Raw genomic sequence first — 25,292 nt, 5'->3', positions numbered from 1 at the left:
GCACATTTCAGCTGCTCAAGGGGCGCAACGTACTCGCCCACGGGCCCCCCTTATTCGGTCTCTCGTTCAGGTACTGTGTAATAGGTCCCCTGAGTTCTGCGTCTAGTATGTACTAACAGACTGCTTTCCAGTAACTCACATGCTCCTTCTGTCGGCTTTGCCGGGGACCTCGCATTCCTCACGTTGCATTGGGTATTTCCAACGCCTTCGTCAACTCAACCTCTCCCTCCTTCACCAGCCTCCCGGTTCCTGCGCCACACGCGGATCTCCCAGGGTGGGGGAGCACTCGCTGCACCGTTTCTCCTCAGACCGGCAGTCCCTGTTCTTTTTTTGGATACACGCACTTTCGGAACCTCGAGATCTGGGGAAATCCCATGGAGGACGATCGTCAATTTTCAGGGTTGCCAAATTTTCACCTCACCCCACGAGACAGCTACGCAATCGAATTGATCTCGCGTTGACGTGTACGAATACGTCTTCATGTCTTGCTCGCCAGTACATCAGCTGGTGATGATACGTGAGCAAAATACGGCAGCTGTCGATACCCATCCTCCACTTAGGCACGGGCACGATAGCTGGTGGCGACTATTGGCACAATCCCCGTTGGCTTCAAGACCAGGCATGCCCTGCGCAGGAAACCTGTCCAAAACGAACCGTCCCGCTCACCTGTGGTATTGAGCTCAAGGCTCAAGCTTGCCATGCTATTTTCGATCCAGCCTGAATCACTAGACAGATCCATGGATTTTTGCAAGATTTTCACTCAAGCGAATGTCGTCCCACTGGCGTCTGACGACAAATGATGCAGTAGGGATTACCCTGAAGAAGGGCAGTTACATGCGCAGCAGTCTGCAATGGAAACGAATAGCAGACGAAATATGCCTTTCTGCAGGAGGTTGATACAGTCTCTCTGAACATTCAACTTATTTCCCCGTGCTCCGCCAAAGCCATAGGATCTCCTCCCGCACAACCGTGCGGCAAAGCAAGATTTGCGGGTCGCCGGCCCAGCCACTGGGGTAGGGATCTGCCGTTGAGTGTGGCGACACCAGAAACAACACAGCCTGTGAAGCTTGGCTTGGTGCTACCTTGGATGAAAATTCCGGGTCCGAAACCCCCTTCTCTTGGATGACGGGATAATACTGAAGTGTCCTGTATGGATTGCAATAGCCTTGAAAAAGACAGGTTTTACACTCACTGCTGGGAAACTCCATGTGACTCAGGTCAAGTGACGATAGTAGCGGTCACGAGCAGCCAACGGGTACTGGCTGGTGTCAAACCAGCCACCCGAGGTGCGGCAAACAACGGCGGAGCCGCCTGCATCGACGACAGGCGAAGGCCGCGGGGGCCAAAAATAGGTAGTCAGCAGACCTATCCGTACCTACAACTTGCCGCGACGGCACAGAAGCCGACTTCTGCCGACTTTGCTGCGAGAGAGACTCCACTGCGTCCGCTTGTTCGACTCCACGATGGCCCGTTCTGTTGCCTTCTGCCGCGTCTATGGCCGGACAGCCGCCGCTCTCTCACTGTTCTCAGACTCCCAAGCGAGCTTTCACATCCGTCTAGGGTGTCATTGCAAATCCACACTGTCTCTCCCTGCGATGCCGACACCGGGTCGCAGTACAGCCAGCTTCCGCCTGTATGGGAATGTGGAATTTGGCAGGGAACCACGTATTCGGATCTGTTTGCAAACGAATCCATTTTGCCACAATACCAATATGTCATGGTTCAATATTCCGTTCACAACGACATGGTATCCAGGTTTTTTGCTTGCTTTCTGGACATGTCTCTGGGCGATTACCCCCTTGTTTGAGTCAACAGCAACTGGTTAGGCATTTTGGCAACTCGATTGGACGGCAGATTGATTGTGATAGATCTCAATCCGCTTCTGGAGAGGTTCGAGAACGGTTGTTCCTGCAACCGGGCACTCACGAACGGGGCAGGCCATTTCCCAATCTGGTAATCTTGGTATGTAACGTCTCCTGATGACCATGACCTTGCTCATCCGCCTGTCCCCTGAACTGGCGCCAAAGTCGTTGCGCCATTAACGCGGCCATTATTGCTCAGCAAGCTTCCGCTGCGTCCTTCAGGAGTCAAGGGGAAGTTCCTAGGAGCGTTTGGACTCCAACCGTCTCTCCTCATGATGGACCTCTTGGACATTTCGCTCATGATTGGTCTAATATCAAGCCAGAATTTGAGTATTTTTGCCAATCACGATGAAATCACTCGGCCTTTTCCCGTCCAGGCCCACATAGCCCGAATCTGGCCGTCAGCTCAATAGCCAATGAGGCACCAGAAGCCAGCTTTTTCCCAACCACACCTCAGCTCACCTCGGCCGCTAGCAAGGACTACAACCTTGCAAAAAGCCATCTACAGGCTGTCATTGCTCGACGTTTACACCCTCGAGTCCTCGACCACCCTTTCTATATCTCCACAACGATGTTGGATCCCGTTCCATTAGGACGGACCAACTCCCATCGGCTCGGCGGCGATGCGAAGTTCAGAAGGGAGGAGGGCAATCCCACGCTTCCGGAAACGCTCTATACGCCAGTTCTCAGACGGAATAGCAACGCTGCCATTGCGGTACGCCGCGCCATCTGGTTTGATATCGCTGTCCAAGGCGGAGCCCGGCCGGGACTGTAGGCGGTTCAATTTAGTGTTGTTTCCTCTAGCGGTTCTTCCTTTGGCTTCTTTGGCCGCTCCAATCATGGTCATGCCCTGAGTCTCGTGAAAGTCGAGCCGGCCCAACAACTGCGACCCTATTCTCCAAGGAGGTCTAAGTTGCATATGGAGAAGCCCAGTCGTAGTCACATACAATGCTATGCGGGCTATTGGGTCTACCCGCCGTCGCGGCCGCGCCTGCGTCGTTTCAAAGGCGATCTGCTGCTAGAACCTACATGATGCAGGGCGAGACGCAGAAGTGTCCTCAGGCACATGCAAGTCATAAAGGTACTAATAATTGGTAGAAAGTGAGAAGCAGCGTCTGAACCACACGACTGGCCAAGACAGACAGGCCATTTTATGACGATTATCAGAAGACGCCTCATTCATCTCCGATGAGGTCTCAGCAAGGCCAAAGCAAGATTGACCATCACTAACGACCTCTATCGCCATGGCTGTCTTGGCCATGGCGTTGGCTCTGTGGGCTTGTCGAATGTAGTCATGCCTTATCCCTGGTCTAACTAACAAGATACGAGCCACGGTCTTCGGATCGTCAAAGGTGGACAGATACAGTCAGGTGCATAAGGGCAACCTCCTGACGGAACCTCTGGATAGTTTCCTAGCGTCAGACGAGTCGACATAGGCAGCTCGAATTTCTCACGCCTGCATGATTCAGTACTACCCATCCTAGGTAGCAAAAGGTCTGGACCTGCGCAGGCTGGTGTGCCCTTGAGCATGATATCACAAATGTATTCCAATCACGGCAGCCCTCGCGATGATTGTACGCCGAAGGCTATACGCAAGCAGATCTGATACCTCGCAAAAAGAGCAAGGTGCATGATCAAGGAACATGCGAGCAGGTGAAAGATCACGATGAGTAACATTTGCAATATGATATATCGAAAATTGCTTATAGTGAGAAGGCCCGGCTCGGATGGTTTGAAATGACCGCGGAAGCGATCTAGACGGCCCCGGTGCAGACCCTGCGAAAGGTTGACCCGATCATGGGCACTTGTCAGACGAAGTGCTACATGGACCGTAGACGTCGAGGCTACGGCTCAGTCATACTTTCGTTCACCCCACTTCACTGAGCATCGGTTTGGGAAGAAACTGGCAGCTCTTCAACCAGGACGCACCCTGCATCTCAGCAGCCAGGGGTACGCTTTTCACAAGATACATGTGAAAGGAGGCGCTTGGGGTTGGTGGGTGCCGGCAAGCAAGGGTAGGCATTCTTTGAGACAGAAACATTCCTGACAAGCAGTGACAAGTCCCGATTGTTTCTTTTCTGTCAATCGGCTGTCCGGGAACTTAGGCAGTTGGGTTTGCGGCTTGTGCGACGGCAACGACAAGTCGGAGGTGTCTCTTGTCGGGCCTGTCTCTAGCCGGAGAGACACGGATTCAGATTCAAAATTCAGACTTTATGCGGACGAGTTTCTCGTGGGATTTATCAAATCAAGACAATTGGCCGTGGACTTTTGCGAACGCAACGGAGTACAGAGAGGGGGAAAGTACCGACCTGGTGAGAAGATACCAGTGGACCTCCATGGTATCCGTACAGTACTTCAACGACACACTCTTTTCAGTACGAGGGTACTTGGCCCGAGGGTGGCGGCAACCTGCGATTACAGGACTAGAACAACAGGCCCAGGAGCCCGGATTCCCTGTGTGTCCTCGATCGGCAAACAAAGGAATCTCAGGCAACAGATGCACCGCACAACGTATTCGTACGGAACGAGATATACAGGAAGCAAGATGCGGCTACCACGACGACTTACCTGCCTTGTCTGGAATGTGGACGGACGGCGTAGGAGGGTTGGTAACAAGGGTCGAGTTTAGGCTGCTTTTGCTGTCCCATACTTTCTTGTTGTTCGCACAGGCCACGGAGCTCAAGGACTAGGACAGCTTGCCTACTAGTGGGAACGCAACCCATGCGGACAGGTGTTCAAGCAAGAGGTCCGCCTGAAATGCCAGCTCGGGAGGCCACCTCGCGACCACATCACCGTATTTCACTTGGGTATGACGTCCGAGTCTCTTGATTACCTGAGGCACGCGATCTCTCGCCTTCCCTCGCCTTGCGAAAGACCTCTGTGGCGTGTACGAGGACGCGAAGCCTCTGAACGGGCCACGGACGACACCGACAAGTCACAGGTGCCTTATGCAGACCTGTGGAGAGGTACACACGGACACTGGACTGAAAAGAACGGACCAAGAATTCGGATTGGGATGGCTTCCACAGGTTCTTACAGAAGGCGGAGAGAAGTTGGAAGGGCGGCGATGGCTACAAGTGACCTTAGTCGGGCATGGCATGGCATGGCATGGCAGCACGGCCAGGCCTACGCTTGCATCTGCACTGACATCGGTCATTCTCAGCTCGCTGCTGGGGATTTTGGGCTCTTTTGCGGGATCCGACGGTTCCCATTCGCCTGACCTCTCGGGTTCTGTCATTGAGCATATGCAGGTCGCAGCACAGCCCTGATCTTGTACGGCGGTCCCTACTATAATTTCTGGGGACCTTTTTTCGCCCTCCGTCAGTCTCTTCGCAAGTTTTTCGCCGCCGCCGCGCCGCCGTCGCTTTCGCTCGCTCGCTTCATGCAGAAGCGCATGCGCTGCGCAGCGCAGCTCGGCACGTAGTTTGTACAGACTACAGAGATCGGATACTCTTCTTTTTTTCCCACCCGTCTCTGAACCTTTTTTTAGAGTCTACATCGGTTCGGATCCAGAAAAAGCGAAAAGATTTACACTTTACTTCGCTGCTCATTGCCGTCAACCGAATCTGCCGCGATTTTCTGAACCGGGATCGGGGCCGAAGGAGGGTGGACGGCAAATTAGAGGGAGCAACCTATGCCCAATTCTTTTCACTATACTTTGGTTTACGGATATTTTGCCTGGGACATACTGTATCAGTACGGGCCCCGAATCGATGCCGCAGTCTGTTCTGACCCAAAGACAGATCTACCAGAGCGTTTTGCGCCGTCTCCGGTGCCCCGTACCTAAGCCCATAGGAATCGCTCGTTTGCCTGTTTTTCGCCTTACCACGCCCGACCTAAGCAAGCCTTACCCGGGGGTCGAATGGATTGCCGAGCCTGGTTGTTCGTTGCGCTTTGTCACCTCTTCGCATCGTGTTGGCGCAACCTCGAGATTGTTGGAAGGATCTTCAAGACTTATCCCAGACTTTCTCTAGGTCGTCTTTGGAGGTTGTATTCCACAGCGTTGGGCCTATAGCGAAATGTGGCGCAGATGCAAAAGACGACGCACGCCTCAGACAACGCTTTTCAGAAGCCACGCTCTCTAAAGTTTGGAGAGTCTAAACCAAGATGGGAAACATATGTTTGTAAAATCTTGACCCAAGAGGAATAGCGCGAAAAGACAAAAACCACTCGAAGTCATTTTGTCGCTCGTAACGTTCCGACTCAACGGGCAGTCTGCCACCTCGCCTCAGTCAGCGGCACTTCACCACCACCAGCCAACATGACAACGTTTGGTTACATCGCTTTCACAACTCTCATAGAAGGGTGTTGCCAAAGGCGGCAGAGTAAAAACTAAAGACTGAAGGGGGGAGGGGGAAATGTGCTGGCCCAAGCTTGCGGCGCACGCAGGGGACGGCATCCGAAGCATTCAGGGAATTCCTGGCTTGCCCCAGGCCACCTAGCCTAAGCTTGCCAACCTGCCAAACCTTGCTTCGGCTCACTAAGCTGTGTGGCTGCTTAGTTTATTGTGTACACGGGCACTCTGCAACTTGACATGGCCAGACTCACGACATCCGTGCAAACGCCAAATAGTGGGAGGGAGGTGTGGTGTGTAGCTACCTCCTTGGCCCATGTACGTTACTTAGGGCCTGTCCGGAGCGGGAGTTACTGAGCCGAGGTGGGCTGGAAACTCACTACTGCGTTGTGAGGCCAAACGAATTTGGTTGACATGTTGGCAAAAGAAGATGAAGAGCGCATGAGTGGAATGGCGATGGCGAACGGACTGAACTCGAGAGGCCAACGACCAGCGCAGGTCCATGTTCGTTGGAGTCCTCCCATCGACCGACTTTGACGTGTCCTATTACTGGATATCGTTACTAGATCCGCCACGGGCTAGGATGCTCTACGAATATGCAGGTTGGCATGAAGAGGACGAGCATCAACGGCCCCAACGCCAACGCCAACCACGAAGCCAGCAAGCCTTGGTCTCCAGCTTCCAGCTCCCCCCGGCCGCCGCCGCCGGCCCTCAGCTCCATAGTATATCCGGTCATGGAGGGAACAGGGCCCCGTTGGGAGAGGAGAGGGAGAGGAGAGGGAGCAAGATGCATGGAGATCCGGGTGAGGCGAGGAGGAGACCTGGAAGCCGGCCCAAGATGCATGCACCGCGCACCGAGGCTACCTTAACCTGAGGCCTACTTGCGTAGCTACCTATATCCGTACGGATACAGAAAGAGCCAGTCATTCAGAGTACCTGATGCCTAGGGCCTGTCCTTGGATCAGACGCAAGTACGGTACTGGTCCATGGCTACCTTATACATGTACCTCTAGGAGGCGCCTACCTACTGTGTATAGCAAGTAGTCCCCGGCGCCATAGGAAGATCCGATGCTACTGCACAGCGCGCTGCGCTGCCCCCGCCGGCGTGCATCATCCAAGGATGATGGATTTTCTGCCTTCCTGTCTCTGCCAGCTAGATACCAATTGTGGTAGTGTATTTTGAACTCGAAGCTCTAGGTTCTATGTAAGATCCGGAGCCTGAGAGATCTGGGTCTGACTCTCTGGTTCTGGCTCTCTCTTTCTCTCTCCACTTGATCCTCAACTCGTACGGGGTGCAAAGAGCGAGGAGCAGGGAGTAGCTAGTGACAAGTTCGTAGTGGAGGTAACCTGCCACACCCCTCCACTCCCCCCCCCCCCTCCCTCTCTGCTTGCGCCCTCTTCCCGCCTCCTGGACCATGGACCATGGGGACCGCCTGCCGAAAGCCCACCGGGCTGGTCGAGGCGAATGGGGAAGAGAGGGTACCAGTAGTCACCCAATACCTTTTTTTTTTCCCTTTGGGGTGGGCGGGAGTGAGGTGCGCAAGGTGCAAAAAGAGAAGCAGTACCAATACTCCGTAGCGGGACAAGATCTAATGGGGAAAAGACTCACTTTTGTGTACCCTGGTACTTGACCTAACCGCCAGACGCACCCCTGTCCCACGCATAAGTCCAAGTCCTCGGGTACTCGTCACCTCACCGTACCGCAGCCGCAGGAAGCACCACACCGGATGGGAGCGAGTTTACCACCCAACTCGTACCCCCATGACAGGCCTTGACTGCGCTGAACAGCAGTGAACACGACTGGGCAAGGAAGGTTGGCCGCAGGCTCTTTCTCTCCAAGCCCCAGCCGGGCCCCAGGGCTGTCTCTTTCTCGGGCGATTATAACACCCCACCACCCTCGCACCACATCCTGTCTCTTCTCACCCTCCCTCTTCCTCTTCACGAGCTCTTCGTCTGCCTTCTTCTTCTTCTTATTCGCGGTAGCAGGCGTGCAAGCCAAATATCCCTTGTTATCCTCCCGGAATCCTTGGGACCGCCCAGCTCCGTCATCACTTGTTTCCTTTATTACTTCATTTTCCCTCCCCCGTCTATCCTCCCCCTCCCCCACCCCGCTGTTCTCGAGGTGTCTATCAAGATTCAAGATCAACAAGAATACCGTCCAAGATATCAAACACCCAAAAGACCCTCCCCTATTCGAGACTTATCCTTGACGACCACAACGACGACAACGATAACGACCAAACCGCCTCTTTTTTTGTCATATCTCACGCCAACTGATCCTCCCCGTTCCTCCTCCGGTCACAGACTCTCCTCCATCCTCCACTCCAGATATCCCCGCCATCAACATGCCTGTTCAACTGCTACCAGCCTCTGCGGCTGCTTTCGCCCCGAGAGCCTCATCCGTCAACGTCGTGCTGGGATCCAAGGTCGAGCCGTGGTTGACACAGACACTGAAGCGCATCAACCGGATCAAGCGTCCACTCAACAGCGTCCCTCAACATCAAAGATGTCTGACCGAGACACTTTCATCGCCCAACGCCATCTGGACTCTCACTTCCATCATGCTCCCCAAGGCCCCGGAATCCGACTTGCGCCAGGATGAGAACCCTCTCGTCGAGGCCCTGTTCAACTACCAGCTTCTCCACATCGAGGCCTACATTGTCCACGTCGACATGGTCCTGCGCAACGAGGTCGCTTTCAAGCTCACCACCGACTCAATAGACGCCTTGGTCGAGTACCACAAGGAAATTCACTGCGTCGACAGCAAGGCCAACACCTATGACTGGTCTGAGAAGGACCAACAGTGCAAGAAGCTGCATGAGGATTTCGTCCAAGCCATCAACAAGTTTGTCTACCGCACACATGTCACTGCCTTGGAAGGGCTCGAGGAAGAAGGCGCTGGTGAGCTGCTCTCTGGTAAGAGCGAGGAGGTCAAGAACAACATCATGGGCCTCATGAAGCCCTTGCTGCCTCCTCCTCCCCGTGTTGTCGATGTCATCAGACAACCACCTCTGCTCCCCAGCTCACCCGCCAACGCCAGCATCTGGTCGCAACCCCCTACGCCGGCCAGCCTAGTCGCCGTCGATGCGTGGAGAGTCCTGCCATCAAGTCCGAGCATTGCTTCCACATCTCAGGAGTCAACGCCAATCTGGGCCAACATTGGCATGAGCGAGGTTCAGATCCCCTCCCCTACGCCTGCATACAGCCAACCTTTCTCCACCGCCGGGTTCTACTACAGTGCACCAGCAATCACGGCGCCCATCCCAGCGTTGCCTCTCCCCAGCATGTTCACGCCTCAATGTGGTGTGAGCGTCGGCTACGGTGGCTTCGGCTGGGATCGCTACCAGGAGTACACGACGACGATGTGACAACCAGAATCCGTTGCATCTGAGACTTACCCTGTCGTGACGACCTCATAAGCATTGCCAGGCACGATGGTCCCATGTTTCCCGGAGAAAAGTCGAATTCTTCTCGGTCTGCTCGGCATAGAATCATCCACAGGCATATCGGCGTTTTGCATCAGCAGGGGAGCGAACGGTGTTACGGGACTCGCGAGACAACCAAACAAAAAAGATATAATTGGGGGTTTTTTCTTTTGTCGGCAGCAAGCGAGCGTATGATTTTTTCACAGTCTTTTCGATATCCGGGGAACAACAACCACCACCACTCACTCTGCCGCAAGCTCGGTCACCTTTCATTCGAATCATCTCATCATGGCTGGGTCCGGGGCGGGCATTTGAGTGCATTTACATTTGGGTTGGGGGTTTTTTCGAACATATAGGCGGCCTGTTCTCTTTTCCCCTTTCTCTACTATTTCCTTTGGGTCTTCTCTCATCTACACAAGAGGAACACGCAGCAATGCAAAACCCCCCCCCGCTCGGCTCCAGGCCTGGAGCCCGAGACAGAAGAAACCGACAGCCTTTCATTCTCGATTCCCCCGTTTTGGATTTCTATTTTTTCTGGTCCTATTTTCTTGCTTGGTTTAAGAGGCTTTCTTAGAGATACCCCCATCGGCATTACACTGGATCGGAAGATACCAACAGCTGCGCATTTTGCTTTCTTTTCCTTTCCTTGGGCTTGGGTTCTTGTCTTACGGATGATTCATGACAACCATTTCACGACCAATGACGAATATTCACGACTGCGCGCTCAACGATACGAATCAAGACGACGTTGCTCCAGGCTTGATGCCACGACATACGATTTTCTTGGTTTTCTTCGCTTCGCACAGGCTATCGAATTGCAGTTACAGCAAAAGGCTTGCAAACCGGACCGGATCCAATAATAGCAACGCTTCTTTGCGAAAGGTCGATAAACCCAAACAACAATCATCGCGTAGCTGAGACATGGTTGTATCAGGGATGCAACTGTCAAGGCAGACACTGGCATGTCGACAAGATCTTTGGCTTCAGCCGTCCCCTCGAGGCTCATCGCGGCGCCAAAGGGAGACGGCTGGCATGGAAATGGAGGAGAGATGGGACTCGAATCAACAGAATAAAAGAAGCTGGGCATCGCAGAAAGAACCATCTTGCTGGGCAAGATACGATGCAGAGACCTCTGGCCACAGTCTTGGAACCTCTGCTATCACACTCACGAAAATCCCCGCTCGACTTACATGGGCGCGAACGAACCCAAATCAGGCCATGCTGATTACCCCACCTGGACACAAGTACGACACTACGGAAACCTGCGAGTCGGGACTGGATGTGAACGGAACGTTGTTACCGGGCTGGGGGTCATTGTATGGAACCTGGGGAAGGGGGGTCGCGCCCGTGGCAGCTTCGAGGAGGGGGGAACGTGAGCAAGGGGCAGGGAGGAAGAGGCGACGTGTAGCTCGCCCTCCTGCATGAGAGACCCCGCCGTCGCCGAAGAAGATTCGGAGAAGCATTAAATTGCTTGGGCGAGGGATCAAGAGTCGCGTGGGAACACAAGCCGGGTTTCTGGATCTGCTGTGCAGGTCAGATAACCTTGACTTGGCCGTTTCTCAAGCGGCAGAGGGTGCAGGAAACCCTTTTTTTCTTTTTTAGCAAGGGGGGAATATCATGAGCGACCTTTGGCAAACCCTGGAGGTTTTTTGGCCCGGGTCTGGCTTACACGCAGCTCAAGTGTGATTTTGCATTTTACGCTATTAGTTAATTCGAACAAAATTCTGTTCACCAACATGTGTCTCGCGTGTCTCTTTCCCCTCGTGCATAAGTGACTTTTTTTTCAAAAAAAATTCCAAGAAAAAAATTCTGTTCCCTTCACTCATTTACCCCAAGTGTGGAGGTCAACGAGCAGGCATGTGGGTTGTGCCAGCTGAGGTTGAGATGTTGGAAGAGAGCATTTTTACATCAAGTACCTAAGCGTAAGGAATAAGTAATTGAGCCGGCGAAACCCTGATGTTGAGGGTTGAGGGGGACCTTGAGATGCTGGGTTGATGGGCGTGATGGGGGGGGGGAACAGAGTTGGGACGCTCGCATGTTCACGCACTTTTGGGAAAGAAACAGGAAAAAGATCTGCCCCTCCATCTTGAGGTTTTCTTTCGTTTTTCAGCTTCACCTCAGTAAGGGGAGAGGATAGTGGAGGGGAGGGGAAAAGGGTGGTGTCGAGTGTGGGTGTGCTTATCCCCTTTGAAAAACAAGCCCCCGCGTTTCTACCTTTCTACGTTTCTGCATGTTTCTCTATTTTGGGTATCAAGTTTCGACAGGACCGTCCATCCCGGTCTTGGGGAAGCAGTACTATCTACATAGTAGACCCGTGAAATCTGACAAGCACAGCTCGGCTGCGGCAGGGAGTCGAGGGGAAGGGCTGGATAGGAACCCAAGGCGCATAAAGTCGGGCAGATAAAGTGCCAGTTTGGGCAGCCTCGAAAACCAAAGCCAACATCAAAAAAGATACAAAAGGTTTTTGAAGGGTCCAGGACCAGGTTCGGACGGGTTGACGATGGTCCTTGAGGTTTTTCCTTTTCCTTCTTCTTAAAGTCAGCGCTGTGCATCCAACGCATAACTCGGCAAAGACACTTACACCTTTGAAAGTTCGTCACTTTAAGGGGCAAGCTGTTTCTAATGGTCTCCAAGATCGTTGTTCGCGAGAGCGACTGGTCCTCAGCTGAAAGCGTCTTCGGAGCTGGCAGTTGACTATATTGGATTTTAGTATTGTTCTAGAGGCAACAACAGAAAAGCTACCCCTAGAGACGTTTGGTACAGATTACCTGCTCAGAATGCTGTCCATCCTCTTTGGTCTCGGGGCAGAAGCTGCGGCAAGGCAAAGATGAGAACCAACCCTATCGAGACAATGTAATATTCATGATTTGGCGCGCGATAGAAATCGACTTCTGGACTTCCCACACCTGTCTAGATCAGCCAACTCTTTTTAGACAAGGGCGAGAGCAAGAATCTTACAAAAAAGTGAGCTTGTCCAAAGACTGGGCGGCATTGAGCGGGAAGTTCTAGAAGGCGGGGGTTTCTAGGGACGATCAGCGGGTATCACTGATCACTGCGTCTAAGCGTTTGCCGGTGGGCACACAAAGTGATCAACCATCCTGGTCTGGCCGCTGTCGGTCAGTTGTCGCACGCCCAGCTTACACATGTCCACCCCCTACGTGGACCACACCACCACCATGCTTCTCGGAACACGGTCCAGCTCCCAAGTCGGCCCTTTGCTGGCAGGCAGACGCTCGCACGGACGGGGAACGTCTGAACGTCGGGGGAATTATTGTTCTGTCGGATGTCGACAGGCGAGACAGGTGTAACGGGCGGCCAGATGGGTTCAACCGGTCCCGGGGAACGGAGAAATAGAAGCAAGGGAACTTTGGCACGGTTTCAACCATGGCATTCGGCTCTCTGGTTACGACACGCAAGAGTTTCGCTATTGAGACGGCGTTAAAAGCGAGCACGCGATAGAAGGAAAAGGGGCAAAGGGGGGAGAGGCCTAATTCGCGGTGTCTCGAGCTCGGCTACTCAGCTGAAATAAGGTGGGCGTTTGGAAACGGCATTCTCTCTGGTTATTTGAGATATAAGATTCGTGTTGGCATCTATCATGTTTTGGGATGCAGGTGGTGCTGACGGGTGCTGGGGATGGTGCCATCCGCCGCTGCTGAGTTGTTTGAGGCTTCACGGAAGGAAGAGTTACGCGTCCCCGTTGGAATACTGCGCTGAGTGAGAAAATTGAAAGAGGTTGCATGTTGAATACAAAGTGTCGCAGTCGGTAGGTTGTTTAGGGGGTGGCAGATTTCAGGCTGAAAGTCTCCTACTTGAGAGATCGTGGGAGTTGGGCATTTGACTTTGCTTGTCAACTAAGTGTCGACAAGAGAATGTTGCAGCTTGGCGACTCTAAGCTCGCGACGCATGAAGAGTTGCATGGGGTTGACAGCTCCGATGCATAAAGAGGGGACATTTTGCTCCGCGCTTGATACGAAGCAAAACTGCTCTTGCCCTTCGCTGTTTCGCCGTTTTGCTTTTCCTCTTGTGCGGAATGTCTATGCCGACAACGAGAACTTACACTGGCCCGGAAGTGGAATCCTCGAAAGCTGAGTTTGGCGGGCCAAGTCTAGTTTCTTCGCAGTAGCAACGTTCCATGTCACAACCCTTGGTCGGCATTCGGAGACGGAGGGAAGAGAGGGGGGACGGGAAGGAAAGTCAAGGTGATGCTGAACTGACTTGATAGGATCAACCCAGAAGATCAACGACAGCCATAGACAGGCAGGGAGGGTGTGGCTTGCTACTTACAGCTCGCAGGGATGCGAGCCTGAGTTGCGGCTGAGTCGCCCAAAGAGGATGGTGGGGTGTTATGGCGGGCAGGCCATCTTGCTTGCTGTCCGTGCAAAAATACGTGCTCTCCCGACAAAACTTTCGTTCTCGATGAGCAGTCAAACGTGGTGGCCACGGTGGTGTGGTGTTGGTGGCTGAGCAGATCCGCGGTGCTCCAACTCCCATCTCACTTTGAAACGAAACATTCTGTGGGGGACTCGCGAAGAGTCTGTAGGTATTCGTTTGGACAGCCGTCTCGCTCCCACATTGGTTGGCGTACGAAACCGGTGTCATGGACGGAATGGGCTCCGGAGGGGTTCCGGGGGAGAGCATGCTCTTGTCTGGCTTGTCTGCCATTTCCGCCATCAACCAAGAAGGGGGGCGACCTGCGGATGCGACCGAGACTCAATTTCGCCTAGATGCCTTGCGACGTCTTATTGGGTCGCGGCAACGAGACATGATCTGGCGTGGTTTGGTCAAGGACGAGTGTGGGGAAAGGCATTGGATACCGTTGGAGGGGATCCGCGATGCCGAGTTTGGGGTCCATCTGAGATATGTCGCTTTGGCAGCCATGCCCTGGAGCGGAATGACGGTTTGAAGGGTACTTGGACCAGCCGTTCTGCATGGCGAAATTTGTGTCGAGAGTTTCGTCTCGGGAGCTGCTCGTAGCATCTACATCGTAGGCGAAGTTGATCTTGTAGCCTACGCGCGATGGGAAGAGCGTAGAGGCCTCTGCGAACTCTGAAGCTCGAGCCTGGTACAGTCAGACGTTGAACACCACTCAGGGGCGGCCGAGTGCGCTCGCGCGGCTGCTATTCGAGGCAAGCCGCTTGACATCGATTCGATTATGCTTATGGGGTCTAGATGAATCCTATGTCGCATTCCAACAAATCGGACGTCGTTCCTTTGCGAGGATCGACAGGTCTAGGACCATCCTGGGTTCGCCCACATGTAGGATTGAGGCGTCTTCGGCGCTTGTCAAAGACGTGAGCGTATCCGGCACTGAGATGTCTGTTCGCCATGATCATCGACGCTGAGTGGGTTTCAGCAGCGTCTTCGTCAAGCTGCAGATTCCCAAGCCGGGCACTGCTGCCAAGTGATCAACGATCCGACAGCAACACCAAGCTCTCTATATCAATTGACTATTGTCGATGCGCGGAAGGGCTGCGACGAGATGGCGGATATGGCCACGATTGAATAATTCGATGAGTTCCTTGAAATAATGATTAACGCCCGGCTTTGATCGAGTAGGCATTACATCCTACCTTTGCTTCAGTTTTCTTCCAAACGCCTCGCCAACCTCCGACTAGCTTGGCACCTAAGGGCCGATGTTAGATACTGGCGGTAAGAGGGAACATGAATCAGATAATGTGACATCAGAGGTCAAAGACATTGACCACGTCGGCTTGATAGTTTGACCATCGACACGGGTGTTGGTCATGTAGATGGAAGTCCGGTGTTGGAGAGGAAAATCTCGAAAGCATCGGTAGGTTATAACAGCCATGGAGTGTCCGTACTTGCTCTATTGGAATGTCTCTTCCTCGATTTTCTCCCCTCTTTTCATACCTAGGTACTTGGTACTTTTTGCTTTCAGCGATGAAGGAGAGAGGGAAGGAGGAGATGCGCCCATGGCACGGCAAGAAAGAACTACTTTCATCATGGAAAGCTCTTCCGCACTGCGGTGCTACATCATGTGTGTTGGTGAACGTGGAAACAGCAGCTCTTGCTGCGTTACAATCTTGCCAGAACTAGTTGGAAGGAGCAAGAACGTAGGAACAAGTTCTCATCCGTGGGTAAACCTAGTTAGAGGGTCGCAAACTATTCAAATCGAACCAAATTCCATCGCATACTCTAGGTGCCACTTGTACGACATATTGTCTACGCTGAAGAATGGGTCATGAGTTTTGATATGGAGAAAAGGATTACAGGTTGGCACCACATAGTCCATAATCCCATTAGAAAGGCTGTCATTGTCACTGGTTTAAGAAATACGTTCAGGCTTGAACCTTGAGACCAGGTGCTATCGCCATTTGTGAGAGTATTTGTTGATTATATGACAGGCTTGGTCGATCAGTGTATAGTCAAGCCAGCTTCTGCCGCCCACAAAACGATCGCTGCCACGTCGCAATGAAGCCCTTTCGCTACATGAGAATGCGAACACGCCATTCCCGCTCAGGATGTTTCTTTAATGCATCAAAGCTTCTGGTCATTCTCAAACCATCTATTGAGGATCTTGATTTCCTCGTCAGTGAGAGCGGCCTTGTCGGTGCCATGTAGTGAGATGACGTAGGCCACAAGACTACCAGACTTGGTGGGTTCGTCGGCCAGTCCGCGAGTCTCGAGAAGAAAGCGTGCCCGCGATGGATCTTTGACAAAATCGGAGAGGAGAGACAGCTCATCAGAGTCGAGGATGGGGCAGGCGTCATTGTTGCGGTTGATGATCTCCTGTGCCAGAGTGTGGCTTTCGATCATCTCGCGAGGAGAGGGACCCGTATAGGGGGCAGATTCGGCGGCGGCGGTGGCCATGGTTATTGTTTGGAGGTGCAAATATCGGTATGTATGTTAACTTTCGACGAATTGTGTTCAGTTGATGGAGATGTGTCGGTTGCTGATGAGAATGCAGACGAAGTTTGGTTTTCCTAACCGCAGAGGCAACGTGGGGTTTTATGCTGATACGCGAATGCACTGTTGTTTGTCTAGGCGATCGTATCTTGTATCAACCAGCAACATGAACAGGCACCGAGAAAACCTCGATCTTCGCTTCCAACACTGAACACAACATACTGTGCAAGGAAATGAAGCTGAGCGATGGCAGCAAGGGAAGCAGTGCCTAAATCAGGCAACAGCATTAATGAAATGCCGACGGCGAGAGAGACGTGCCAGAATGAGAAATGGGTTTGTGTTTCTCATTGGCCGTGTCACAGACTAATCACAACCTCAAAACCAATTTTTAGCGAACTTCTCTCCAAAGTCGATCCAAACTGTTGGTAACCCGGGCAACGTCAACCACGAAGTTCCTGGCCAGACACTTACGGAGGGCATGGCGAGAGTTCCATGAGGCACCAACCCTTGTATCTGTTTATGGAACAATATGGCTTTCCTTTTTCCTGCTACGGTTCATCAAATGTGATCTAGGACTTCATTTGGTGTTGCCAGTCAGCATTTCTGCTAACTGGCCAGGTAGAGAATTGATGAGCATCATCGTAGGGTGATCCTTCGAGATTCATCATGCACAATCCAGGCAGCCATCGGAAGTAACTCTCAAGAACTCAGAAGTCAAGCAAGCTTCGTTTTTGATTTCGACGAGGGTGATAGAGGGACTTAAAGCAACCGACAGACTTGAAATGGCAAGGGCCGAGAAATCGCAAATACGTCGGGGGTGCTGACCGGAGGCGGACGTGGAGACGGGGCCAGCGCGAAGCCGGTATCCACCAGCGATGGGCCGAGCTCTCACACACCGGCAAAATCATAGAGGCGGTCGGCCAACATCTTTCAACTTACAATTCTCAGGGGCTGTTTGGCAAAACTGGTGGTATGAGAAAGAGTTGCGTGTCAAAGATTGTCAAATGACGTGGTTAGCTCAAGTCAAGCTGTAGTTCGGATGCGAGTTGAGGTCCACTACAAGCAGAGGCAAACCTAGTGCCTTGCATTATGTGTAGAGGTCAGACTACGTTACGCAAAGGAAATTACCAGTGAGCGTGCTGAGGCAAACTTTAGAAGCTCGGGAAAGTATAATAGATTTGAATCGTGCACGACTGGCAACGGGTTGCCTTTAAGAAGAACACCTCCCCGTAAATTCGGTAAAGAATTACTGAAATGGACGGCATCTACCGAGACCCGCCCCCATCCCCGCCGATACACACTACTCCTATTGTCCTAATACGGAAACACTACAATGAGGCTCTGTGCCCGGCGTATGAGCAATCTTTTGGCCCAATTAAGACGGCGGCCAAACAAAAGCGGCCCGTCGGTCCTTGCTGACGGTCCGACTTACACGTCTACAACGCCCGTTCAGTCAGCTTTGCGAGACCGAAGTCTCTTGGCTACCCTTGGCGACGATGACAAGCTAGAGGTATGAGAAGCTGATGCGTCTACGGATATATAACAATGGCGAGCATTATCTCAACTGTGAATCGGATATCCAGATCATACCAGACCTTCTCACTCATCTCTCGAGAAAGAAGAAAATCGAAGGTTCAAGGCAGACAACCCTCCAATCGGCTACAAAATGGCAACTCAAGACATTGTTTCCATCTTCCAGGCCTTCCTGAACGCAGTCAACAACAAGAAGTGGGATGAAGTTCACAACCACCTCCAGCCGGTAGTGAGAGCAACCTACAACGAAAACACAGAAAGCAGAGACCAGTTCATCAACCGCCTCACCACAACGGCCGATAAGGGCAGTATCTTCAGCGCAGACCAGTTAACCGTCAACGAGGCCGCCCAATCCCTCGGCGCCCGCCTCGTCACAACAACAGGCGATGCCCCCGAGGGAACCCCATCCAAGGTCTGGGACCTCATCCTCGTCTTCTTCGAGAACGGCAAGATTGTCCGTCTCTACCAGGTCGCAAACCAACAGAGCCGGGGAGTAGGCCCCGTGCCCGCCCCGCCGTTCGTGCCCGAGTACGCCGCCAAGGCCTCCCAGAACCCAATCTCGGCCGCCGAGATCGAGGCGCTGTACCGCAAGTACATCTACAGCTACAACGACGGCACCATGCCCACCGTGCTGCCGGCGCTGTGGGCGGAGACGATCTCGATGCACGGGAACCTAGTGCCGGCAGTCGGAGCCGTTGGGTTCCTGGGCAAGATTCTGCTGCCTGTCATCGCCGGACTCAAGTATGAGGTTGACGAGTTTGTGGTTGATGAGAAGAAGCAGCAGATCGCCGTCAGGCTGTCCATCTCAGGCGTGCCTCAGAACAAGAATCTGCAGAAGAATGGCCCGGATGGGAAGGTTACTGTCTATGAGCATGCTTTGTACGGATATGAGGAGGGTAAGGTTGCTTGGGCTTGGGCTGCACAGGCTTTCGACATGAGACCTCCCTCGGCGTAGAGCCGTGATCAGTAGAGCCCCCGTGATTGATCAAAAGTAGTCTTTTGGTTGGTCAAGATCAGATTCAGACGCCATGATGAGGCACATCGGATAGGTAGACTTAATTTATAACCCATTGGCTAGTCTTTGCTACTTATGGAAGATCCTACCACTGTGCTTGGCTCATGACGCAGTCCAGACTCTCAGACCCAAAGCATTTCACCTTCGATGCTATCCTTGGACACCTTAGAGATCATTTATTGTCGCCCATCCTGTTGAAAACGCACTCCTTCCACTTGTGGATCCTATACCTTGTAGAAATGAATCACATTCCACTACTCAACGCAGTAGTTCCGTAACCAAGATCGCCTCTGCAAGAAGAGAGTTAAGGAAAGGACTAGAACGTCGCAATACCTAGATAAGTTCACGTAATACCGTAGATACATATAGACGATGACGTATAATAAGTGGTATTTAATCTCTTGAAAGTATCAATACACTTAGACAAGACGTAAAGGTGCATTCGAGGTGCTTTAAAAACTTAGAGTCCCGTAACATCTCCGTTGTCACAACAAGGTGCCTTGTTGTCGCCTCCTGGTCATATTTAAAGTAAACAGTAGATACCGGAAATTGACGCTACGCTACATGACGAAATTTACTAAGATCAAGCGCAAAAATGCCTAGAACAAACAAAGAGAAGCCGGTCACGGCGCAAGCGCCATCCGCGACGTCTCCCAAGCTGACGACCTCATCTATCAATGCCGATCCAATTCTCGGATACAAGATTCGAGTTCTTATTCTTGATTTCCTCAGAAAAGCAAAAGACCCCGAAGCGCAACGACGAATCGACTCAACGACCGAGGTCAACTACATCAGCGGCCCTTACTTCGATCAAGAACAAGCCAAACGAGTCAGGGAAGCTACTGTAGACGTGGAACTTCAGATCAGCATATCCGCAGCCACCCAAGACAACCACGAAGGCGACGAAAATGAGGAACGGAATCCCAGGGTCAGAATAAGCGGGCTGACTGTGGAAGAGGCTATCGAGACAGTAATGAATGGATTCTTGGATGAGCGTAGGGCCAGTGGAGACACTAAGCCTTGCGGACCACACGACCTCGCTCCGATATATGCAGCACTTTTCGGCATACACTTGCTCGAGCTGCAGTCCCATCAGTTCTTGAGTCGGGTGAGAAGGAGCGGGGTTTGAGGCCGTTCCTTGTCTCGACGCCTTCGGAGACGGAGTTCTCGCCGAAGGTACCTTGGCACCTGTGAATTTCACTAGATGTTGGCCCTCTCGACTATGAGATGTAAGGGAAAAAGAGGGGTATGTGACCGGTTTCCCCCTTAATTGATCGCAATGCTTATGCCTTCTAGTGGTATGACTGTTGCGGACTTCTATGGTCCGCACGAATGGAAGATATCGAGACCTTTACTACCTGCTCGTTTCCCCTCCTGTCGGGCCCGAAGTATGCATGTCGTTTCTTTTCCCTCTTCCAACAGTCCACGAAGCAAGTTGGGCCATGTGATACGCCCAACACGGCACAGATCAGAGACAGGGGCGATCAACGCACAGAGACATGATTGGTCTCACCACACCCAAGGACAACAGCGCCCAGCCGTTGGAAGCGAAGCGTCAAATCGCAGGCCGCCGATTAGCTCGCGACTTCGGGAGTCTGCAGGATCACGACCGGTGTAGGACTTTAGGTACTCTTGCTTGGGCCGTCTGCATGCTGTATGATTCCATCACTAACTGACTCAGTCGCGGTTGCCTGGGTTGCGATATGTAGAAGACAGACTCTATCGTCGGATACAAAACCATGGCAGCTGGGTCGCGGCCACTTCGCGAGTATTTCTCTCCACTATCTCGGAGGTTTTGCTACTGTGTATAACCATCTGTTTGGCCTTGATTCAGTCGCTCGGAACACCTGCTAAGTACATCGGAACGGCAGTCCAGATGAGCGCCCTCGGAGGAGGTTCCTCAGATAGATCCGATGCTGCCTCGCCTATGAGCATTGCCTCAGATACTAGTGACGAAGGTGTTGAACTCGAAGTTGGTGACAGTGTGAGTTGTCCATAGCCCGCCCTAGTATAGACGCAATACACTAAGCTCATATATACAAGGACAACGATTCGACCCTTGACGACCGAATGTATGAAGAACTTGAGTTGCCACACGCGATTAGAGCTAATGATGCAGGTCTTCGTACACCAAGTCGGTAACCTCTAGTGTCGTAGATTACCCTACAGAACATGGGCGACGATACCACGCGTTTAGAGCTGGAGGTGAGTGTATCGAGTTTTCTGCTGCGGGACCATGCTGACCTTGACACGGCCTACTTTGCCCCCAATGACGAGGTAAGCAATAGAAGTAACGGCAAGAGAGCTACTTTCTCTGACGAGGCGGTCATGTTGCTGCAAGGATGAACTAGGTCGTTTGGATTACAATCACGAGCTGGTTCTGAAGTTCCTCAAGTACAACCTCTTTCTAGCCCCAATTGACGTGAGGAAGATGCAAAGAGTACTTGATATCGGTACTGGTACGGGTATCTGTGAGTCTACATTAGACGGGTGCCAGAGTTCTGAGCTTATGACTGTCAGGGGCGATCGAGATGGGCGACACTTTCCCCAACGCGTTGGTATGTACTACTAGGATCTGATGATACGGCCGGAAGCTGAGAGTCAGCAGATCATCGGTAACGACTTGAGTCCCGTCCAGCCAAGACTGTAGGATATGGAACTTCCCACTGCCTCTCTGATCTCTGATCTATAGCTAATCATTAAAAGAGTCCCAACCAACGTCAGGTTTGAGATCGATGATGTTGAAAGTGATTGGGTCTATGAAGAACAGTTCGACTTCATCTTCAGCCGCTACATGGCTGGATCTCTCTCCGACTGGCCTACACTTGTGAGTAGAGCATACGAGTATGTGATACTAGATGTAAGCGGCACAATACTGGATGGCTGATGATCTTCTTTCCGCACAGAAATCTTCGGCCAGGTGGATGGGTTGAGTTTCAGGACTATGACTTTGAATTTTCGTCACTTGACGGAAGCCTAAGGCCCGATCACAAAACACACCAGTGGGACCAAGCTTTTCTGGAAGCGGCCAGGCTCTGTGGCATTGAGCCATGCCCTGGATCTAAGCTGGAGAACTGGGTGGAGAATGCAGGATTCATCAACATCGGGCATAAGACAATCAGTGTGCCTCTAGGGCCGTGGGCTAAAGACAAGTACCACCAAGAAATCGGCCTGGGCAACTTGATCCAGCTTCTAGATGGGCTCGAGGCGTTCACATTGAGGCTGTTTTGTGGGGTTCTTGGCAAGACTGAGGAAGAGGTGTCGACCCTGTTATCCGAAGTCCGCCAAGAGCTGAGATCGCAAGTCTTTCACGCCTTTGGCGAATTGTGAGTATCACCCTATAAGAGTACGATGCTTACAGTAGGACTAACCAAAAGAGAAGCCATGTAGTCTACGGCCAGAAGCTCTAGCAAGAGCTCTAGACACTTCGGCTGGTGTACCTAAGCAATAGATATCAACATGCGGAGGAGCATTTTTCAAGATACTACACAGTCTGACACACTAACTCTAAGCGGGGCTGTTGCTTGATTTGCCTGCCTCGGTTGAAATCATCCCTCACTCGCCGCCTCGAGAATGGCGTGCAAACCTATTGGGAAATCGTAGCGATGCAAATTGATGAAATATGCAACACTCTGGATTAGAGAGACTCAGGATCCACCAGTAGACCGGGGAAGCCGGAACCAGTAGTCTTCATTGGTTTCATTATTATAGAGCCTGTCTTCAAGGGTTCAACCAACTGCTCAATGGATCATTGGCAACGCTCTGATTTGTTTCCACCCCGGCGAGATGCATGTGAACCTAGTAAATGGTACGTTTGTTTGCATAGTCTGCACGAGAAAGCACAAGTTGTGCACCAGCATTGGGGCGTCAATGACCGAAAACCCGCAGGATGCAGGGAAATCAATACCAAGTATTTCTTACAAAAGTCGCTGATTGTCTAGCTAAATTCACCCTCGTCATGCCCACCGATCCTTTCTTCTCAGTGTTTGGGTCTACAGTCCGACGCATATAAGTCTATTTTGGATTGAGATCTTAGTGTAGACTCTCGGGACGAAGATTGCAACCTTTAGACACACTAGCCTCCATCATGGCTGGCTCACCGAGTGATCTCCCACCGGCACCTACGGCTGCATCCCCCGCCAGATCGAAGACCGCTTCACCCAAGAACACGGTCTCACAAAGGTCTAAGGCAGCTTCGCCAGGAGGGGCGAACTCTCCTGCGAGCGAAAACCTACAAGATGAACTTGAGGTTGACGAAGGGCTGAGTGTCGGTAGCCTTCTTGCTTGGGCTTCAATTCTCATAATATTCGCTAACACAAAGGCTAGGTCAGCGACGGGGCCTCGCTCATGGATGATCAGATGTGGGTTTCCTCCTCACCCCGTTCAATTAGGAGTAGCACTTACGATCCGATTAGATCATCCTATACGGCTTCCTTGACTTCTAGTGCGATTGACTATCCCGTAGAGCATGGCCGTCGTTACCATGCTTTTCGAGCTGGAGGTTAGCAACCGTGGCTGAAATATTTCGTTCTCTCGGGCTAATACATCTTAGCTTACTACGCTCCGAATGACGAAGTACTATTTCGATTCCGCCAGACGCTCAATCCACATGCTAACCAAAGTGGTGATAGAGCGAAATGGAACGTCTTGATCTGCTAGCGACTTTGATTTTCAAGGTCACTGGCAAGCTGTATCTAGCCCCGATTGAACAGAGTAAAACTCATCGTATCTTGGACATCGGCACTGGGACTGGTATCTGTATGTAGCTTCTCTGCATTTCATTGCTCCTGCTCCAATCAACTAACTGAAGGCAGGGGCTATCGAAATGGGAGATTTGTTTCCTAACGCAGAGGTACATATTTGTAGCCCGCGAAAAGCAGTATCTTCGTCTACAGACTGGACAGTGAGCTAATCGAATGGCTGGACAGATTATTGGAAATGACCTGAGTGCGAACCAGCCAACTTGGTACGTCCAAAGTATAACTAGAGTGTGCAGGTATCCGTTCATCTCTGACCAGTCACAGGGTTCCAGCAAATGTCAAATTTGAGGTCGATGATGTCGAGAGTCCTTGGCTACATACACTCGAGTTCGATTACATCTTCTGCCGAACTATGGCCGGCGCTATCGCCGACTGGCCGAAGTTGATCAAAAATATCTACGAGTAAGCTTGAAAACATGGTACTAAAACCTTCCTCAACTGATGACCCGCTGTAGCAATACCGCCCCCGGAGGTTGGGTAGAATTTCAAGATCTCGATCTCCTGTATCGCTCTGATGATGGCTCAATAACTGAGGAACACGAATGCATGAAAATGAACAGAACCTTCATCGAGACATGCAAACAAATTGGCCGTGAGCCCTGCCCAGGGCCTCTATTCAAGGACTGGGTCACTGAGGCCGGCTTTACCAACATCACTCATCAGAGGTACAAACTACCCCTCGGTCCTTGGCCCAAGGATCCTCATATGAAGGATGTCGGACTCTGTAACCTCATCTGCGTATTGGATGGCCTGGAAGCTTTCAATCTGAGATTACTGACTGGAGTTCTCGGATGGTCAAAGGAGGAAGTCTTGACAATGCTGGCAGCTTGTCGACAAGAGTTGAAGACCGGTGCCTTCCATGCTCGGATGGAATTGTAAGTTCCCCTCCTCGTATTTTAGATACTGTTTTTTCTTCCCCCATTCCGTCCTCGGCTAACAATGAGAACAAAAGCCACGTTGTTTATGCACAGAAGCCGACGACGGAAGCTTAGCCAGGCGCAGTCAATATGAGTAGAGTAAAGTAGAGGAAAGAAGCCTGTAACCTACCTATATGCATTCAAATGCCATTGAAGTGATTCTTTCAAGATTGAAACACGTATTTGCTTGCTTCCGCTCCGGAGGGCCAGACTTGTTGTCTCTTCACCTTCCATTTGGGGGGTCGGCCCTCGGTTTTCTGTCCAAGGAGCAGGGGGCAGCAGAAATGTTCTGCAAGCTGATTCATGCATGAGGTGGCTTGATCACTTTCTATCACATTACCCACATGAAGGCCGGGGAGGCTGGGTCAGAGTCTGTCATTGGACTCGAACCAACATGCATGGGCTGCGACAGCCTGATAGCCCCCGCTACGAGATCGTTAAGACACTGCTGATTAGTCTTTGACCCCGGGCGTATGCGTGTTTGCTATGTTGGTTCAAGGAAACGGAACGGTTGTGCATGCACCAACAATGGGTTTCCAAGCTGTAGGGGCCCGCGCAAAGAGGAGAACCCAACTGAGTACAAATTCTTCGTGGTATAACTGCAGCTGTCGAACACGTT

General features: G+C 52.0%; 10 protein-coding genes across 10 annotated transcripts; 6 read left to right on the top strand and 4 right to left on the bottom strand.

Moving 5' to 3' along the window:
- Positions 1 to 2,451: 2,451 nt before the first annotated feature.
- Positions 2,452 to 2,781, bottom strand: CABS01_00288 (uncharacterized protein; the record flags this gene model as incomplete). The annotated part of the gene is made up of 1 exon (XM_060533670.1): positions 2,452 to 2,781. One exon carries the CDS (start codon positions 2,779 to 2,781, stop codon positions 2,452 to 2,454), a length of 330 nt encoding a protein of 109 aa, XP_060406184.1.
- A 3,615-nt stretch (positions 2,782 to 6,396) lies between these two features.
- On the top strand, positions 6,397 to 7,025 carry CABS01_00287 (uncharacterized protein; the record flags this gene model as incomplete). Its single annotated transcript, XM_060533669.1, has 2 exons — positions 6,397 to 6,474; positions 6,723 to 7,025. The coding sequence occupies 2 exons, from the start codon at positions 6,397 to 6,399 to the stop codon at positions 7,023 to 7,025; spliced, it is 381 nt and encodes a 126-aa protein (XP_060406183.1).
- A 1,476-nt stretch (positions 7,026 to 8,501) lies between these two features.
- Positions 8,502 to 9,524, top strand: CABS01_00286 (uncharacterized protein; the record flags this gene model as incomplete). Its single annotated transcript, XM_060533668.1, has 1 exon — positions 8,502 to 9,524. The coding sequence occupies one exon, from the start codon at positions 8,502 to 8,504 to the stop codon at positions 9,522 to 9,524; it is 1,023 nt and encodes a 340-aa protein (XP_060406182.1).
- Positions 9,525 to 10,502: 978 nt separating this feature from the next.
- CABS01_00285 (uncharacterized protein) lies at positions 10,503 to 11,006 on the top strand (the record flags this gene model as incomplete). Its single annotated transcript, XM_060533667.1, has 1 exon — positions 10,503 to 11,006. One exon carries the CDS (start codon positions 10,503 to 10,505, stop codon positions 11,004 to 11,006), a length of 504 nt encoding a protein of 167 aa, XP_060406181.1.
- Positions 11,007 to 13,716: 2,710 nt separating this feature from the next.
- Positions 13,717 to 14,252, bottom strand: CABS01_00284 (uncharacterized protein; the record flags this gene model as incomplete). Its single annotated transcript, XM_060533666.1, has 2 exons — positions 13,717 to 13,791; positions 13,866 to 14,252. 2 exons carry the CDS (start codon positions 14,250 to 14,252, stop codon positions 13,717 to 13,719), a joined length of 462 nt encoding a protein of 153 aa, XP_060406180.1.
- A 39-nt stretch (positions 14,253 to 14,291) lies between these two features.
- Positions 14,292 to 14,558, bottom strand: CABS01_00283 (uncharacterized protein; the record flags this gene model as incomplete). Its single annotated transcript, XM_060533665.1, has 1 exon — positions 14,292 to 14,558. One exon carries the CDS (start codon positions 14,556 to 14,558, stop codon positions 14,292 to 14,294), a length of 267 nt encoding a protein of 88 aa, XP_060406179.1.
- A 1,521-nt stretch (positions 14,559 to 16,079) lies between these two features.
- On the bottom strand, positions 16,080 to 16,412 carry CABS01_00282 (uncharacterized protein; the record flags this gene model as incomplete). The annotated part of the gene is made up of 1 exon (XM_060533664.1): positions 16,080 to 16,412. One exon carries the CDS (start codon positions 16,410 to 16,412, stop codon positions 16,080 to 16,082), a length of 333 nt encoding a protein of 110 aa, XP_060406178.1.
- Positions 16,413 to 18,114: 1,702 nt separating this feature from the next.
- On the top strand, positions 18,115 to 18,936 carry CABS01_00281 (uncharacterized protein; the record flags this gene model as incomplete). The annotated part of the gene is made up of 1 exon (XM_060533663.1): positions 18,115 to 18,936. One exon carries the CDS (start codon positions 18,115 to 18,117, stop codon positions 18,934 to 18,936), a length of 822 nt encoding a protein of 273 aa, XP_060406177.1.
- A 655-nt stretch (positions 18,937 to 19,591) lies between these two features.
- Positions 19,592 to 22,326, top strand: CABS01_00280 (UMTA methyltransferase; the record flags this gene model as incomplete). The annotated part of the gene is made up of 7 exons (XM_060533662.1): positions 19,592 to 20,104; positions 20,831 to 20,980; positions 21,040 to 21,121; positions 21,194 to 21,273; positions 21,569 to 21,642; positions 21,703 to 21,840; positions 21,903 to 22,326. The coding sequence occupies 7 exons, from the start codon at positions 19,592 to 19,594 to the stop codon at positions 22,324 to 22,326; spliced, it is 1,461 nt and encodes a 486-aa protein (XP_060406176.1).
- A 757-nt stretch (positions 22,327 to 23,083) lies between these two features.
- Positions 23,084 to 24,748, top strand: CABS01_00279 (methyltransferase domain-containing protein; the record flags this gene model as incomplete). The annotated part of the gene is made up of 9 exons (XM_060533661.1): positions 23,084 to 23,263; positions 23,323 to 23,497; positions 23,549 to 23,571; positions 23,628 to 23,754; positions 23,811 to 23,848; positions 23,925 to 23,962; positions 24,021 to 24,158; positions 24,212 to 24,631; positions 24,709 to 24,748. 9 exons carry the CDS (start codon positions 23,084 to 23,086, stop codon positions 24,746 to 24,748), a joined length of 1,179 nt encoding a protein of 392 aa, XP_060406175.1.
- Positions 24,749 to 25,292: the final 544 nt, after the last annotated feature.

This window comes from Colletotrichum abscissum, assembly GCF_030869225.1.
Source record: "Colletotrichum abscissum strain IMI 504890 chromosome Unknown Scaffold_1.1, whole genome shotgun sequence".
In the NCBI taxonomy this organism is placed as follows: Eukaryota; Fungi; Ascomycota; class Sordariomycetes; order Glomerellales; family Glomerellaceae; genus Colletotrichum; species Colletotrichum abscissum.
Note: the sequence above shows the minus strand (reverse complement) of the source record. Positions and strands in the feature narration are given on the sequence as shown.